The 18,254-nt window shown below is 43.6% G+C and overlaps 1 protein-coding gene across 4 annotated transcripts in view; it reads right to left on the reverse strand.

The window, feature by feature from the left end:
- Window positions 1-18,254, reverse strand: part of zfhx4 (zinc finger homeobox 4) — a 92,276-nt gene that overhangs the window by 52,167 nt on the left and 21,855 nt on the right. For all 4 annotated transcript variants that reach the window (XM_074693887.1, XM_074693886.1, XM_074693885.1 and 1 more), the window contains exons 2-5: window positions 5,164-7,678; window positions 4,524-4,736; window positions 3,743-4,037; window positions 1,497-2,038 (exon numbers count right to left, since the gene is read on the reverse strand). In XM_074693887.1, coding sequence (XP_074549988.1) covers window positions 1,497-2,038; window positions 3,743-4,037; window positions 4,524-4,736; window positions 5,164-7,632 — 3,519 coding nt within the window. In that variant the 5' untranslated portion in view covers window positions 7,633-7,678. The remainder of the gene's footprint in view (window positions 1-1,496; window positions 2,039-3,742; window positions 4,038-4,523; window positions 4,737-5,163; window positions 7,679-18,254) is intronic.

The raw sequence follows: 18,254 nt of genomic DNA on the forward strand, positions 1-18,254 counted from the left end.
TATGACCCACTTTTTTAACATAACTACAGCATGGTTATTTGAAAGTCTTAACTCCCAACAAGAAAAAAATATTTTTAAAAAATGTTGGCAGAATTTCTCAAAATAAAATTACTTATAGTTTTGATGCCGTTCACAATAAATCAATGACACTTTAGTTTTATATTGTCTTACTACAGCTTTTTCTACATTTAAGGCAAAACACACACACACACACACACACACACACACACACACACACACACACACACACACACACACACACACACACACACACACACACACACACACACACACACACACACACCTCCCCCTTACTAAGTGTTGCTTAGTGTAGTAAAGAAATCCTCATTAATGTAATGCACTTGATCCTGTCCTGTAGGTCAAGGCCTCGGAAATGTAACAGACTTCTATTAAACTCAAGGAGACGTCTGACAAACTTAATTAATGTTAACATACTGGAAGGGCGAAAAGATGCCAAATTTGAACTGTGTTTAAATCTTTCCTCAAAAAATCGTCTTCTGCTCAAAGTGTTAAGAGTTTAATTAGTTAAGTAAGCTACTCCTGTCTGAGTCCACTGCTGTGATGGGTAACTGGTGTGGTCACCCTGCGACAGGTCATGACCAAATAATCCAAAGCGCAAAAGTTCACCAATGGGTCCAAAGAACAGTGTGTGCCAGCAGGAGAGCTGTGTTTTAAACATGATCACATAAACAATGAGTGTGTTTCCACATACATCAAGAATGCATTTAATTAGACTAAGAGCACATACTATATATTAATCAAAAAAATTTAAATCAATTTATTACAAAGACGAGAAATATATTCATAAGAAAAAAGGTGTTATTTTTTGTTTTTGTGTAAATGGGGGTACAATCTATTGAAGTCAATAGAAACAGGGAAGTCTATTTTTCTTCTTTGTCATTGTTCAAAAGTAAGTGGTTTAGAATTAAATCTAAAAATAAAAAAGCACTAATTTTTTCCAGAGTTATTTACAGCTGGGAAAAACAAGCTGTGGAAAATCAAAACTTTGAAATATGTGAAACTCCCTGTTAATACGTGACTGCAGTGTGGTTAACTGCGATAGCTGTGCCAGCAGTTTATAGGCAGAAGATGTACCCTTATCTGAAGAAAATCATCCTGGGCACTCTGACAGTGACCTTCTCCATCTTTATCATTCCATTCTCATGGGAACTTAATATCCCTGTGACACTCGGTTAAGAGGATGGGGCAAATTCTTTGTAAACAAAAACATGTGTGCTTTTTCTGAATCTGACCTTAAAATAAGTGTGTTTCCGCTAAGATATACATCACCAGATTAATTTTATGAATTTGTGCTGAATGTCAGATAGAATCATGCGACTGGGAAAAATATTCTTCCAAGATAACAGCCATTAGAGCATGTTCTTAAGTTTGTTTGTGTCTCAGACTTTTTATAGCAGGCGCAGAAAAACTTCATTTAGAGAACTAACAGAGACAACATGGGAAACATTTTCTACCTTGTAGAGGCGGATGGCAGCCTCATGCCTCTGGTTGGTGGCATGCAGCCTCAGTTTATCCACGCTGTTGCTGTAGTAGTCACAGGCGTTGCACTTGAGGTGCACAGGGTTGCCAATGGCCACACACTTTAATCTCCACTGGTTGGCCTTGCCCCCCTCCTTGATGTGGGCCACCAGCTGGTGCTTCTGCATGTGCTTGTCGGTTTTGCAGTGCAGCTGAAAGTTGGCCTTAAGCTGGGTGTTGTAGCTGCAGAGCTTGCACTGGTAGACGTCGCCCACCACGCAGCGCCACTCCTCTTCAGGCAGAGCGCGCTCGGCGTTGACGTGGGCGTTGAGGGCCTCCAGGCTGTCCGTGGAGTAGCAATTGCACACGGCGCACTGATAGAGGCGAAGTGTTGGGTCGTTGATAGGTGGCGACAAGGAAGAGAGGGAGGGGTCTGATGAGGACATGCCACCCATTCCTCCAGAAGACATCAGGGACAGGTCGTCTGCCATCAGTTGACCACTGGCGAGACGCAACTCTGCTGATAGGTCACTATTCACTACAGAGAAAATGAGGGAGAGCAAGGGTTAGACAGGAGAGAGGCACACAGATCTGTGTTTTAATGGCAGGGCTTTCATATAATTTACATACATGAACCCATGGAGCCATAACATGCTTGATAGGGTACAGGCAGAGCAGAAATAAGAGGACATTAAAACAAAAGAGGTATGACAAAAAGACAGAGCTGTGGTGGAAATGAAAGGCTGGTATGCAAAGTGAGGGATAAATGATGGAAAGAAAGAGAAAAGGCCCTTTAAATGAAATTAAGTGTGGAGAGAAAAGTGAGTCTACTATGCAGGGCCTTTCTCACACAAAAGGATTTGATAAAATAAAGCCTCACAGAGGACTAGGGCTCCTTACAAAGTCTTGTCTATAAAAAACCCTAATAGGATTGAATCAGGATCAATTACAATCATCCTTTTCAACTTGCTAACTCGCTCATCAGGTAGCTTTAATTACTGCTCTCAGCAATGAGGGGACAGCGATTCTAGGGCTCCAGGCTTTCTGGCACACACACACACAGATTTGAAAAGCTGATCAATGCATTACACGTGTTCTCTTTTTCTTATGCCCACCCACCCTAGAACAAAAAAAAACAAATCTACCATTCATACAAATGTAATTAACTCCCCCATTTGATCCTTTTGTTGTCTCTGTGAATGAAACCAAAGCTCATCATGTCCCCCTTTTTTTTTCTAACAGATAATATCTAAACAAGCTGTTGCAGCACAGAGGAGCATTCTAACGCCATCTCTATTTTTTATTTATTTATCAGTTTAACTTTGAAACCATCCAATTAGTGGATGATTAAATGTGTATTTGTATGTGTTTTCTTCTTTTAAAAAGAGAAAACTAATAAATTAAACAGGATGCGAAATGTAAGCAGGAATGAATGAATTTAAAATCTCGTCCTTGAATAAAAATATACACACAAAAATTAATTGAGCATCTTGAGAATACCTGTGAAATTTGTCCCTTTAAATGAGTACATATTCTGCTCTCACCATCTAGCCTGTGTACAGCTGTGCTCACTATAGGGAGCTGTGTGCTATCGGTGTAATTCACTGAGAGTACATCTGCTGGCTGGGCTGTGACCTCCACACTAGAGGAGGGAGTGGGTGTGTAACACTGCAGGGTCATTGTTAAATCTCTCTCACTCCTACGGGAATCCGCTTCCTGCTGTGTGAGAGTGTTCGTGTATGTGTGTCTAAACGTGTGTTCATGTGTGTGTGTGTGTGTATTCTCTCCTGGGTGAGCGAAGGTGGGGTAGTGTGTGTATGGGGGAGGATTAAGCTGACTTAAGAAAATTACAAATGAAAGATTAAGAATAATTCTCATGTGGCGTCTCATAATCATTTTTTAATCAGCGAGAGGGGTCAAAGAAAGGAGACAATGACAGAGGGACAATATGAGAGGAGAGATAAGAGGGGAAGAGAAAGGGAAGAGGGTGCGGCAAGAGAGGCAAGGTAAAAAGGATGGGAGCAGAAAAAAGAGGTTAAGAGGGTAGTGAGAAAAATGAAGAGCTACAAAGAAAAAGCACAGAGATAAAAACAATACCTAGATGACATCAGTAAGAGACCAAGCAGATAACCAGCCAAGAAGATTAGAAAAACACTTTGCCCCACTCTCAGCAGAAATACCTTCACTGAAAAGGGAAAAGGTGTGTATCCTGGTGTTTCATTTTGACTCTAGAAACACTCACCTAGACCTGATCCAAGAGCAGCTGCTGTCGCAGGATCAAGCTGGAAAGGGTTAATCATCATCTGGGCTTCAGGGCCACTGCTGCTGGCAGGGTTCTCCAGTTTCACACCTGCCAGGCCCATGTTTTGAGCCAGGTAGTACTGGTAAAGCTCTGCCTCTGCCGGGGCCAGGCCCAGATGCAGGCTGTGTTGAATTTGCTTCATGTTCTGCTGCAGCAGCATCATGTTGTGCATGTGTTTTTCACTGGTCATATGGATCCGCAAGTTACGTGCCACGTTTGTCTCGTAGTCACACACCTGTATGAAGCAAGTTGAGATAAAGCAAATTTTTTAAGCAGCATTAGACTTGGCAGTTGTGTTTATTTTCCTCATCAAAGTATAGCATAATAGTTGAATTTAAGTGGTGTGTCATCTTAAGAATTGCATTTTATAGGTTAACATAAAAATAATTAACCTTTAGATTTATTCCTTGTTAAAACAGCATATCAAGACCATAGATGAAAGAAACTTAATACTTCATTCAGAAAACAATATTTTACAGTGTTTCAAGTAGAGTGACCCTAATAATGAATTTCTTATGGTTTCTGCAAGACTTAGAGATAATGACAGTGTGTCTAAAAAGCTCTGTTTTATAATGACCAGAGGTCAGATGATGTGTCCAAGAAAAAATAATAGACATAGTGACGCAGAGGAAAATAAATGTCTCATTGTGTAGACACTGAAACAAGCAAATTGGTGTGTTGCTACTACAGAGCTACAATGGTGCTCTGTTTGTTTCATTACCTCACAGCGCCAAGTGGGCTTCTGTTTGGGCTTGGATGGCGAGGGAGCACCGCAGCCTCCACCAAGGCTGGCAGTGGGCACAGGGTTGGCATGGTTGTGGTTGTATTGTGCCTCAGAGCCACCGTTCTGGAGTGTTTGTACGTTGTTCAGATGCTTATCCGACTGCATGTGGATGCTAAGGTTGCCTTTGGTGGTGGTTGAGTAGTTGCATACCTAAAAGGAAAGAGATTTTATAGTTATAAAAGGTACATACAGTAAACATCAATAGGAAAAAAATAAATATCTCATAGGTAGTTTTGATTAATCAATAGTTTACATTTTCCTTACAGCTGACATTGACTGTACAACAGAATGATGATGTCTTGCTCGAGAAGTATACATAAAAGGTGAGATCACTGCCTGTGCCTCAAATTAGCAACCCAAGCAGTGGCTTCAGAAGCAGCTCAGCCACACTGCTAAGATATTGTTTCTCTTTTAGTGTATTTCATAAGCTCCAGAGGTAAGTTCTGATCATATAAATGATGAATGTCAGTTTATGAACTGTACCCTAAAAAAGGTTTCGAGGGAAATTCAAATTGGTAGATATCTCCTAAAAGTTCATTAAAATTTCAAAATAAATACATTAAAAAGATGAACAGACCTCGCATCGGAAAGGCTTGTATCCACAGGTATAGCTTTCACCCCTGGCTAGACGAGGATGAGGCTGTCCTGTGCGGCAGTACGCACAAGATCCACCAGACTCAGGATGTTTCTCCTTCATGTGTGCATCAAGTGTCTGCTGGTACTTGTAATGCCAGTTACACTTGGGACACTTAAGTGTCTTGCAAGAGTTGCGTGAATGCATCATCGTCATATGCCCTCCAAGAGATCGTGAAGATCCCAAGACTGTGTCACACTTGGGGCACTCCACCCCACTACCTGGTGACCCTTCACCTGGACCAGGGGTACCAGGAGTCCCTGGAGTCCCTGGCGTACTAGGATTTCCTGTGTGTTGATGCAGAGGTCCAGGGCTCTCATCATCTCTGCGCAACATCATCATGTCAAGAGGGTGGGAGGATGGTGATGACCCATCCCGTCCTGTTAGAGCTTCACTGGTGGAGTCGTTGCTGCTCTCCCGCTCTCTGGCAGCTGCCAGGGCTGTGGATAGGCGGCTCTTCTCCATCTCCAGCTTCTCACATATAGGCAGGGAGGAGGAGGTGGATGCAGGGCCTTTACTGTCACTGTTAAACTTTAGCACACTGTTGGAAAGGGGGGAAATACTTTGGTTTAAGAGAGGGAAATCTTTGCTACTGGTGCTGTCGGCCCGCTGGCCTGTCATCGCCATGGTCATGGCCTGTTCCTCCTCCTCATCTACCTCCATTTCTACTCCACCACCATTGGAGTAAGCATCCTCATCCTGCTCAGGACTTTCTCCTCCCACTGCACCGGGCTCCCGCTTGATGGGCGGGTACTGGCTCAGGTCCGGCCCATTGGGTTGCAAAGTGCATGTGTCCCTAACGTGGCCCTTGCAGTCACTATCAGAGTTCTGACCTTCCAGGTTGCCACCAGTGGCAGCAGCAGCAGAACTCCCGCTGGGGGTTCTGTGGGCACCAGCCCCTCCCCCGAGGTTTGGGTTGGTCTCAGCCTTTGGCATGGTTTGGGTTCTGGGGGTTTGGTCATTGGAGGAGCTGCTGGCACTGCCCTTCAGGAAAGCAAAACCTGCCTGAAGGGAATCGGCGTTCTCCCCACTACTGTGGAAAGCATTCCATAAGCTGCGAAGCCCCGTGTCTGGCCCTAGGAAGTTGGCAGGTGTGGGAAAGTGGGGTAGCACAGAGGTTGGGGGGGTTTTTGGTTCCAGAAAGCTTATAAGAGGTTCTTTGTCCTTGCCGATGCCCTGGATGATGGCGGAGACGTGCTTGTTGCTCAGCAGCTTTTGCTCCTGATCAGTCAGGGTCATACGGTGGTCATGGACAGCATGTGTCACGAAGGAACGGCTGTAGCCAAAAGACAGCTTGCACAGGAAACACATCAGCACAGGCTTCCGCCGCCCATCGGCTACACAGCCCTCAAACTTGGACAAGTCCACATTGTTGGGGACATCTTTGGACACACAGGAGTTTTTGGCTGCACCATCCGCCGTCAGATAGTCTTTGTCATTCTTGTGGCGGAGGTCATAGACACGGAAACTGTGCAACACGGGACCAGCACCCGCCAGCCCTCCAGCTGAGGTATTTGGGAAGGAGGGGTGGTCGGACGCTAGGGATTTACTCCCCAGGGATGAGGCGATGTGGAAGGTGTTGATGATCTGGGGGTAGAAGGACATGGGTGCAGCGGGCTGCTCCAACCGCTCCCCCCCTGGGCTCTGGCCACTGCTGACCTGGGCACTGGGGAAAGTCTGGGGGGACAGCAGGCCCCTGAATTGGAGAGACCCAGAGAGCCCCCCCTGGTTGCCACGCTGCTCTTTGGAGTCCTCCAAGATGAAGGCAGAGCCATCAGGCTGGTAGATGATCTCGCTGCACAAGTTCTCAACATCACTATCGTCTTCCATCTCGCTATTCATATCCCCGACTTCTGCAGCACCCACCTCACGCTCTCCTTCATCTTCACTCTCCTCTACCATCCCTTCAACCTCCTCACCCTCTTCATGACCTCCAGCCGTAGGCAGGCGGGCGTTGGGGCAGTGGTGCTCCATGTATTTTTGTAAACTGGAGAAGGAACTAGAACATTCGTTGCAGGGGATCTCCTTTGCCGGTGCCACGGGTGATGTGGCAGGGGCAGAACAGTCCGAACCCAAAGCTGCTCCTCCTCCTCCTACTCCTGGTAAAGTCCCAGTAACACTCCCTTTGTTACCAGAATTAAAGCTTTCTTTCCGACTCTGTTCAGTAACAGGGTCGGTGGTTGCACTGACAGTGGTGGGGGTAGCAGTGGACCTCAGCGGGCTCACTGCAGGCTCTCCATGGCCATTCTCTGGCTCTCCATTGGCGGCAGGTGACGACTGGTTGTGGGCGGTGTTAGTGACACTGGTCTCCATGGCAATGACGGAGTTGTCCTCAGCAGCAGCGTCCAGCCTCTGGCCACCATGTTCTTGCTGCCGTGATGACACCATAGGGGGAGAGTCACAAGTTGCCATGACGACCACTACATAGGGATCTCATCTCATCCAGCGTAACAGGGACCTGTGTTGGGAAGCAGAAGGACAACTGAGATTTAGGATATGTGCATCTTTATCTTAGATTACTTGGTACAACCACAACAATAAAGCATCCTTTAATAAAAGCCTTTTCTCTTTTTGGTTCCAGGAACCAGAGCTTAAAACGGCACAAATTAGGCATAAATGAAATCAAGCAGCTTCGACATCAGCCTGCAGTGGGGAAATTTATAGGAATAACCCAATTTTCTATTGAACAGAGGCTTTGATGGACGGCCTACTGTGCAAAATCTGTTGATTCTTGAGTGCGTAAATGGAGTATTAGGGGTTATGATGTCAGGCTAGGGGTGACTAAGGGTAAAATAACAGAGGAAAAAGTTAAAACACATCAATCAAATGACTCATATACAGGGTTTAGTGCCATTCTTTAAGAGATGAAGTAGACAAGCGTTTCATTAGCCTTAATCAGTCTTGGCATGTTTTTACCAGCCAGGACTTGCTAATTAGGCTGCAGGTATTAAACAATTAATGCCCTGAAGGTATGGCTAGGAGTGTGTGAACAAGGTAAGTAAATAAGTGATGTCATGCAGGTAAGAATGTGACTGTACTTGAATGCGAGGGAAAGTCCTTGTTGGCAATTTTTGTCTAGCTTTAGGAAATTATTGTTACGCCCAATTAATAAAAGAAGTCGGAAAAAGAAGGGAGAGAAAGAAAGAGAGAGAAAAAAAGAAAGAACTAGCTTCCCTAAGGAATGATGTCTGGAATACCAGTGAGATGTTATCAATCCTGGGAGGCTGCCCATCTCTCAACCCCTCACAACTTCAGTATGGCTGTTTTTCATAGCAAGCCACAATGAAAAGGCCCATACAAACCCCCAAACACACAACGCAGAAAAACACAGAGTAAACACAAGGTAGCACACAAATTCTCTAATCAAAGCCATTATGTCTCATCACTTGAAGAGATCAAGAAGAAACAACTAAGACAAAGCCATGAAGAAAGGAAACAAAAAGCAGGCTAAAAGCTGAAAACTGAGGCTTTACTTTTAGAAGAAACAGCTTTCTTGCTCAGCTAAATGCAACAAATGAGAACTAGTTGTGCTTGCCAGTGTTTTTTTTCCTCTTGATACAGTACCAGCGCCTTTCAGATAGATGCGTGTAAATGAGCTGGCATTAAAAGAAAGCTTTAAAGAGCCATGTTAACCTTTAACCCAATCCACCTGCTGCTTAATTCTCCCTCTCTTCTCCCTACACTCCCTCTCTCTCACAACAAAGCTACAAAGCAATTAGAGGATTAATCCGCAACAATCCAGGGCTAAACAAAGCCAGTGGGAGAGACAGTAAAAGCGTGAGGAATGAAATCAAACATGTGTGCGAGCATGTTCGAGGGTGCATGTGGGTGCACGCGCTATAATCAGGTCTAATCTGACATATCCCGGAGATGATTCCATGGAGACTAGTGATAGATTAAAGAGAGAAATTATGTTTTCTCTCTCTGTGTCTCACTCAGTTTCTGGATCTCTACTCATGAGATTAAGAAAAGTTTATAAGGAGGAGTAGATTATTTCTTGGTACTGATCTGTTTAGTATGCACATGGAAAAAGGTGGTAGGTAGACTTATATCAACATGACAAATTTCATTCCTCATCAAAAGTCTGTGTGGTTGGGAAGTCACTGAAGAAAGTACGCCCAAGATCAACCTTAGTCAAACTTTAAGTATCTAATAGAGTGCAGAAATTTTAAATTTCCTTCCAAGTGCGTGACTACACTCAGTTGTTGTCAATAAGGCACGGACATAAGATTGCATTTAGAATTTGACTGAAACCAGCCAAAGAGAAAGATCTTAATATTTTATGGTACAAGTTTTCAGTAGACACACACCTCTACACAATCAGCAGTATTAAAGAAGTACAAATTTGTCAGTTTATGCCACAAGAGTGCAAGGTGATGGACTGAAACTCAAACCAAGCAAACTACAAAAAAATAAATAAATAAAACTCCCATCTTCATAGTTTTAAAAATAGAGTTCTGCCTGGCAGAAAAAAAAGAAACAGCAAATTTGGCAGCCGTGAAAATGATAAATGCCAAAAATAAAGGCTTGGTACACCCACCTGCCTCACAGCTCATTCAGACATATAGTGTACATAAATCTCCAATTACACTCACCTTGCACCAAAACAACTTACTTAGCTTGTTCCTCCAGTCAAACATATACATATTTCATTTTTTTCCACCAGTGTCCCTCTTACCCAGCCTTGTGTTAAATGTGATTGAGGGTAAAGCTGTTCAGAAGCAGTGGGTTTGAGAGCCTAATGCGACACATACGACAGGATTTACTACTTGTCAGTGGTGTCATTTCGCTGCTTATTTCATTGGGGAGCAACCCGTTTGAATTGTAGCTCGGACATAAAACACTGCGGGTTTATGAATTATGCATCTCCTAACACTTTAAGTATGGAATTATGTCTTATGGGTAAGCCAATGTGTTAAGCACTTGGCACTGACATATCACCCTTATTGCTAACAGGTTAGCAGCTGTTTACACATGTGTCGACTGCCAACAATAACGTGCCTGTCCATTATTTTGTTATCCTGGGTTGTAATTGGAGCCATTATTTGTCAAAGCAACAGAGTGCTGACACAAAGTCGCACTTTGAGATTAATGCCCCGTGTTATAATGTTTTTGTTGCTTTTTAGTAGTTTTGTTTTATTTTTTTAAACCTTATCCTCATCAATATTTGCCAAAAACTGCAACTTTAACACAAGCTACAATTACAAAAACCAGGAAGAAAAGTATAAAGCATACAACATACTTAAACAGAGATTTGTGACTCCCCTTTGAAATGTCTGTGCCTTAATTTTTACCCTTATATGAGGGTTCAACAGTTAATCTCTCAGATGCCAGATCATAGCTTAAAATATTGAGTGTTAAAGTCTTTAACTTAGAAAAAGTAATGTGGTTTATTGCAGACGTGTGTGGGTGCTCTCGATCCATCCAGCATGTGCTAATTTAGCATAGCTGGACAGAAAGAAGTAATGAGATATCTGGTCGAGCTATCAGGTGAACAGGATATTCTCTTCATGTATCTTTCTGAGCTAAAGGGGACAATTTGGACCCCAAACTTTTTAAGACTTGCATGGATCAATAAAGGAAGTTGTTATAAGCTTTGTAAAAGCTGATTATCGGACACTGGAAGTTATCTGCTTTGCTTCTTTTTGTTCCCCTTCATTCCCTGAGCCTTGCACCTTTCACAGCAGTTGTGCCCACCACTGCTTCTTTTAAGGCGGATCATGTTACTGCTGGCTAAGAAGCCCCCACCCCGTCTTCCTTCGCTCTGCTAACCAACCACACTACTTTCATTTGAGGAGTGATGTGCAGATGCAGATACAGAGGGGGGGAGAGACAGAAACCAACAATGAAGCCCAGGTTTTCCTCACATAGAAAAAAATAGTCCCCTTCTTTTAACCGGAGAACAAAAGAGATGGCCTGAGCTGCTCCCACCTCTGTTTTTTAATTAAGCATGTCCCTTTGCTTTCACACACATGCACACTGACACAGGTTGACACACACGCAAACACACACATATACACTAAGGTAATTAAAGTGGCAGATCAGATCCAGCGAGAGGCAAATAATAGGCGAGGAATGCCTGGTTTGGACACTGCTAGTTCTGAGGGGAGAAAAGGGGCTTGGAGACTCCTACGAGGCCTATTGTTTTTCTCCCCCCTCCTCCCTCTTCTCTCTCCACTATCCCTCCATCTGCTTTTCAGTAGCTCTCTGACAGACAGAGAAGCAGTCTGGAGCAGGGGATTTCTCCACCTTTTTTCACATTTCCCACTTCCCCCTTTTCTCTGAGTTAGGTTCTGGTTTTTCTTAGAGGCGCTGAGCTCTTCTTCACTTCAAAGTTGCTATGATAAGGCCTAAACTCAGTGTCAATCACAAGTTTGCTCAATCCTAATTAAAATGCCTTAATTTCATGAGATACCCCAATGTGTCCACAGAGTTGAGCTTAAGTGCTGAACTTTTGTTGATGTCAGCGTCTGCTCCTGTTCTCGTTCGGGAAAATGCCAAACCTGTAATTGCAGTGTCGCCACATTGTCATCAGTGTTTACACTTGGATCTCTTGGGTTCAGTTTCATGACAACGTAACTGTCTGATAGTTTTATGCAAGTTCAGACAGCGCTGTTAAAACTTCTGTGAATATTTATAAGAGCCGTATACACTGGAATTAGTCGGATCTGAGATTTGAAATGCAGTCACCTGAATTCTAAAACAGTTTTTGTCTCTGTTTTGGCCCATAACTTGGTGAGCAAAGCTAATAACTGGGGAAATTTAATCCAGACTGGATTTTTGAGGTGACCCGTCTAAGCTGGCAAAGTCAAACAACAAAGTCAGAAGACAGCGTGAGACTTTGTGTCCATTCCTTGAGGTCTTCTCGGAGGTCATCCCTCTCTCGGCATGTGTCCCCTCGCTCGAACACCAAATCTTCTATCAAAATGTCACCAAGCGTTAGCAAAAGACAAAGGCGAAGGGCACTGTGAAAGCCCCTGCATCCATCTCCCACTGTCAGTGCCATGAATAGGCCTACTCGGGTCTAATTAGACCTGTTTATTTGTTGCCATGCAGAAATGGAGGGATGAAAAACGAAGTGGCTGAAGAAGGAGGAGGAGGGGAATTATCTCCTTCCTCACAATGCAAGAGGAGCTTCGACAGCCATCAAAGAGTGCCGGCACATGCATGCGCAAACACATATGCACGCAATCACAGAAGAGGGCCTAATGCTCTCTGTTTAAAGTCTTAAAAGAAAGGAGAGAGGGAGAAAATTGCAAAAGGATGAGAGGCAGGGGGAGGGCTTTTGCGTGACCAAGTGTTTTTTGTCTTCTCTGCTTCTTAACCTCACAAAGGGATTTTCATGCTGGCCTTGTTTGTTGCCTGGAGGTGTAATATTAGATGCTAGATGCAGCAGATCTCCCTCATAACCCCCCTTTACACTCTGTTCTGTCCGCCTGTCCTCTTCCTTCTCAGCAAAGGCCTTCATTACCAAAAAGACACCTTATCATTACTGCAAGGCGCGGCCCAGACACCTAGAGCAAACACAGCTCTGTTTAGCACAGGAATCTTGTTCGACAAATTACCTGCTCCGCAAAAATGCCTTTTAGCTAATCAAATTCAAAATGACGCCTACATGAGCAATGATCTTGGGTAGTGGAAGGAGGCAGAATACCGAAAAAAGATTTAGCTGAGGAGGTGGGGGGACCATGATAATGAGGAGAAATCCAGAGGACGGAAGTGGGCTTTTTTCTTGTCCTAAAGCAGGTATGCAGCTTTTTTCCCTCAGGTTGATGACAGGTAAATTAGTCTCATTGGTTGCTCAGGTAACATGCACCCAACTGCCCGAAGGGCCCGACCTGATATTTCATTGTTAGTGAGAAAATTATCTGGGTAACTTTGGAAGAAATCTGCCACATGTGATATCAGAGTGTCACAGGAAAGAACAAAAGCAGAGAATGCAAAAAACAAACTAGGCGAAAAGGTAAGAAAGACCTGTGAAGCTAGTGGCCAACTCCTTTTTTTTTACCCTCGAACAGCAACAAAAGAATCATATCACTCAAGCAACGGGCAGGTCCTCAAATCTGATTTAGGATCGGATTACACCAGCCCCTATCCTAACTTCAGTCAGGATGAGGTGAAAACACATCATGTGATCCTGTAGCTGCTTGGAGGCAAAGACTTGAAGATATTCTATTTATTTCAGAGCCCAGTTACATGTATTTCCTTTGAGCATTGCAAGTCAGTGTTTATCTGTTACTTGTATACTTTTATAGAGACAAAATGTAATGGGTTCAAGCCAGCTTTAGTAGGATTTAACATTTCTACAAATGGACTCTGGTCCAGTCTAAATATATGCACAAGGCTTGCGCCTTTGAAGAGGCGATATTTCAAACTAAACTCAAACTGAAACATGAAAATAAACAGTCAGACACTGCCGGGTCGCAGTCACCACTTACTGCCCTTTGCTAAAGATTTTTCCAGCATCAAAGGCGAAGGCAATCTACATAGCTAATGCCTCCATTTTTTTTCTTCCACAAACTCCAAACAGCCAAGACTGAAGGGAAAAAAAATGGGGATTTTTCTTTCGCCGGCAATCTGGAAACACTCTCTACTTAATTAGGGTTGATTGGAAATGAACCGCACAAACAAAGGGCAGCCTATGCCCCGACTATTATGAGCGTGCACGCGTGCGTACACGTGCACAGGGGGGTACTATAACCACCTTTAGGAGCTCATGCTGGTAGGAACTCTTCTCTTCCAGACTCTTCCCCTCGCTTTCTCTTTACCCCCTCCACCTCATCGCCCCCTCCAGATTAAGGGAATCCACCGCCAAAGAATGTGTGACGACCTCCACTGCCACGGAGCAAAACTTCCAGCCCCCGACGCCACAAAAGGCAAGAAGGTAATTAAGTTTGAAAGAATAGAAGGACTGCCACAAACAATGCGCCAGTGTCCATGGGGAGGGATTTGAGAGTGTGTGTGTGTGTGTGTGTGTGTGTGTGTGTGTGTGTGTGTGTGTGTGTGTGTGTGTGTGTGTGTGTGTGTGTGTAAGCGAGGTGGGGGTAAGGCAGAAAAGCCATTAACATTCAGTGGCCGGGTGAGAGAGAGGAAGGAGGGCAAAGGGGAAGTGAGGATGGCATTCTCTCCCTCTCTGTGCTTCTCCCTGTCTTTCTCCCTCGCAGCACGACTTGTCTGTTCATTCTTTTTATTTATCTCCCGTCTTTTATTTTCCTCACATCTGGTTTGGACCCTCTGCCCTCCCAAATCACCCCTCAGTACACATCCAAGACTTTCCAATGCTCTTTTTGGCCCCTTTGCTGTTCCTTGTTGTTGCTCTCTATGTGAGGGGTGCCCCCCTACAGACACACACACACACACTCATACACACAAATCCACTCACACACACAATTTTTTTCTCCCTAACTCTTGATCTGTTTTGCAAGGCTAAGTTCAGCACTTTGTATACTCTGAAGCTTGAGGACAGAACTAGCAAACACTGCCACACTCACAGCATTTGTATTGGTTACCACCTGAGACTGCTAACAGCTAACTAGATTAGCACCGTATACACGCAAATTCACACACACAAACAGAGCATACAAACACAAAACACACACAGGGAGCTTTCATCTTTTTTTGCCACATCTCCAGCAAAGCAGTTTAACTCAATTAGTGAAGAATGTAATTTTATTTACAGACTTCCAAGTAACTCACAACACACACTCTCACACACCGAAAGACTCACACAGTGTAAGCAAACTGTCCCTCTCCCACGTGGTTGCTGCTAAGAAAGAAGTATTCATCGCTCTTGCATGTGTGTCAGTCTGCTAGTGTGTGTGTGTGCCAGTGTGTGTGTGAGTGTGCATGTGAGCTCGGACAGTGGAAAAGATCATGAGACACATTTACGTCAGATGAGTGAATCAGACAAACCACCGCTAATTTCAATGAGGGGTTCTTTTGAACAGTGAGGGAGGGTGAGAAGTTAAAAGTCAGGGAGAGGCAGACAGAGAACACAATAGGTGATTTAAAGAAAAACTTTGTATGTCTGTGTGTGTGTTTTTGCACATCTTCTGTCCACCTATTTTTCCACACAGTTGAGGAAAGCAAGTCGCCGACTAATTGCGTTTTTTTCAGTATTATGTGTTTAGTAATCTGCCCCTCTTTGTCTCTGCATCTCACCAGAGACATGGATTAGTGCTAAAATGATGACTGCTTAATCCTTGATTTCCCTGTGCTAAATAAATATTAATCTAGCCTGCTCATCATGCTCTTGTAAGGTACAACATACACAATATGAAAGGGCTTAGATGTTACATAAATTGCAGCCTTATCCTTTGGAATGAGGCAAAAGCAATGAGACCATGCACACTAGCAAACACACAATCTCACACACACACCTCTGCTTTGAAATAACAATGCAAGTTGAAGGGGGTGGCAGGGTGGGATTATTTGTCAGGAGAAATTAATAATCCTGCTAAATACAAAGCCTAAAAAATCTGATTTAGAAAAAAAATTGCATTTTTTTTCTATCAGGATGTGTGGATGCACACACACAATTATACACCACCCCAGGAAAAAAACAACAAATAGCACTCATTTGTGTTGATTCAGACTCCCTCTCTTTTCTCTCACTTGGCCTCTCAGCAGGTTTGTTTAGCAAAAATACTGCTGGGAACATGAAAAATGAAAGCTGCCATTGCTGGACTCACTCACTCCCTCTCCCGCTCTCAAACACACACTCGCTTAAATTGACAAGGCCGTGGTAGCGCAGCGCAGAAGAGGTTAAGCAAACACTGTCCACGTCAGTCAAGGATAGCACACACTCACAGACAGACACAGAGAGCAGTCTCTGACGCAGGCATTTCACATCCACCTGGCAAATACGAACGCCTGGTTACACTGTATCAGCTAGCGTGAGGCTCTAATGCTACGCTAATTTTGAGCTAGATAACGGACGCTTGTGAGTCGACTGGTTGTGTTAAGTCATCAAAAGTAGCACGATGTACCCAAAACACGTGTCTGATATTAAAGATGTTTACAAGGCCAGTAAACTGCTGATATTTTGAAGTCTATTTTTGCGCATTACAAACTTGAGTAGTAACTCCAGCTACTATAAAGTTCAGCTCCTGATAACTATTCTGCCTGTGTTTGGTACAATGTGTTACTCAGGATCATGTTGTATTTATAAAAAGAATGTTAGCAGGGGCTGTCAGCTTCTAACAAACAACACACATTAGCCATGTATGCTAGCAAAGCATGTGATTTCTGGCTGTGAAAAATAGTAGTTATAGGTCTGTAATGATCTGAACAGGTAGGCATCCTGTCTGCCCATTTTGTTAAAGTCAGCTGATTTATGTGTGCTTAGCCTGTGCTTATCAGTTCAATTACACAGTCAAATTTAAGAGAAGAAGAGAGGAACACATCTGTTTTTACAGTTAGCAGTAAGTATGCAGAGGCACCTTGCTAATTGTACAGACATTTCTAGGACGCAGCGGCCAAACTGAACCAATCCAGTTGTTTTTTTAGGGGTAACAATAAAGTTTAAAGTTCAAACCCTCCTGCTGTTTTCTAAGGATGGTACTCGACGGGACCCCGGCCCTGTTATTATCTTCATAAACATAATCATAGGGCAGGTATCCTGACTGACGCCACAAGCTATGTGCCCCTCACTTAAACATCTCCTGAGTACTTCTCTGACACGCCACAAAAAGACCATTAATGTCTCAACAGGAAGAATGTGAGGGCCTTGCATAAGGACAAGAACAGATGAACACACATCTCAGGACAGTTGTGTGCTGGGACATGTGCAAATAACACACAAAACACAAGTGCACACATACCTTCTGGCTTTCCGAGGGCTGCAATACTCGTGACGGGTCTAATTTCTGGACCCAGGGAATTACTAATTAACTTAAGCTTTTGGCTCTCTATTTAATTAGAGAGGTCTCCAAATGAACTTTAGACCAAAGCCATTTGCTTTTTAAACAAACCCCCTTTTTCTGACAGCTGTTGCGAGTTTGCCCTGTTCTCACAAAAACCACAAGGAAAGCACAGTTGTTATTTGTGCCATCATCGGCTCTTTTTCTGGTTACCGTGGGAGGAAAGGAAGAAAGAAAGAGAATTGAAGGAAGGGGGGGTTGGGGATGAGCGATGGAGTTGAAAAGTGTACGTTTTAATTGGATTTCACTACAAACAAACAACTGTCAGATGTAATTAGTGTGGTTTTAGATTAGCACCACAATATTCCTTTATCAAATAAACACCATGTCACGCAAATCCTGGGGCCGGCCCGCTGAGAGGGAACCAAGATGAAATGGACCCATTACCTTAGTGTGCGCTGCAGGAAATAACTGCTATTAGATACAAGTGACACATTAACATGTTGGAATCTAACATGCAAGATGAAGTGTGTCTTGCTGTGAGCTCGCTGTTAAATTATCAACATAGAATGAAAGTCTCAGAATGCCTTTTTTCTCCTTGTGTATGCATCTGTGTTGCATTGCTCTTAATGTGGTAACCAGGGGACCATGGAGGTCAATGACAAGGCAGCTGAAAAACCAGAGTCAGCAAACTCTCTCTAACACATACATGCACTCAGGAATTATGCTTACAGCAAAGCAAGCCACTTGTAAAAGGATGTAGTATGTATATGATACCAAAAAAGATCTTCTCTTTTAATGTAATCTCAGCTTTTACGTTTGCAAGATTTCTATAAAGGTGAGGAGCAGGCCCAAAAGAACATGGGACCATCCATCACCACATCCTGACACTTGTTTAGGTATTAGGTCAAAAGAAGACCTCTGTTCCCCAGCCATACTTTGCTTTTTTAACAATTCCTCCAAAGCCCCTCTATATCTGCTCGTCTTAGCAGGGATGAAACACGGCAAAAACCTCCTCTTTTTTATTTAGTCTAGGGGCAGAGAGCTGATACATCAGTGAAACCGCTGACAAAACCAGCCTTGCTAATACCTACAATTTCATATACAAGAACATTCCTGCGCCTGTTCTGCTCTTCTTCTCTACTGTCACGGAAAAAAGATGAGTCTTTTTTT

The sequence above is a fragment of the Halichoeres trimaculatus genome, unplaced genomic scaffold, assembly GCF_033239565.1.
Source record: "Halichoeres trimaculatus isolate MK-OKI-2021-1 unplaced genomic scaffold, fHalTri1.1 fHalTri1_scaffold_18, whole genome shotgun sequence".
NCBI lineage: Eukaryota > Metazoa > Chordata > Actinopteri > Labriformes > Labridae > Halichoeres > Halichoeres trimaculatus.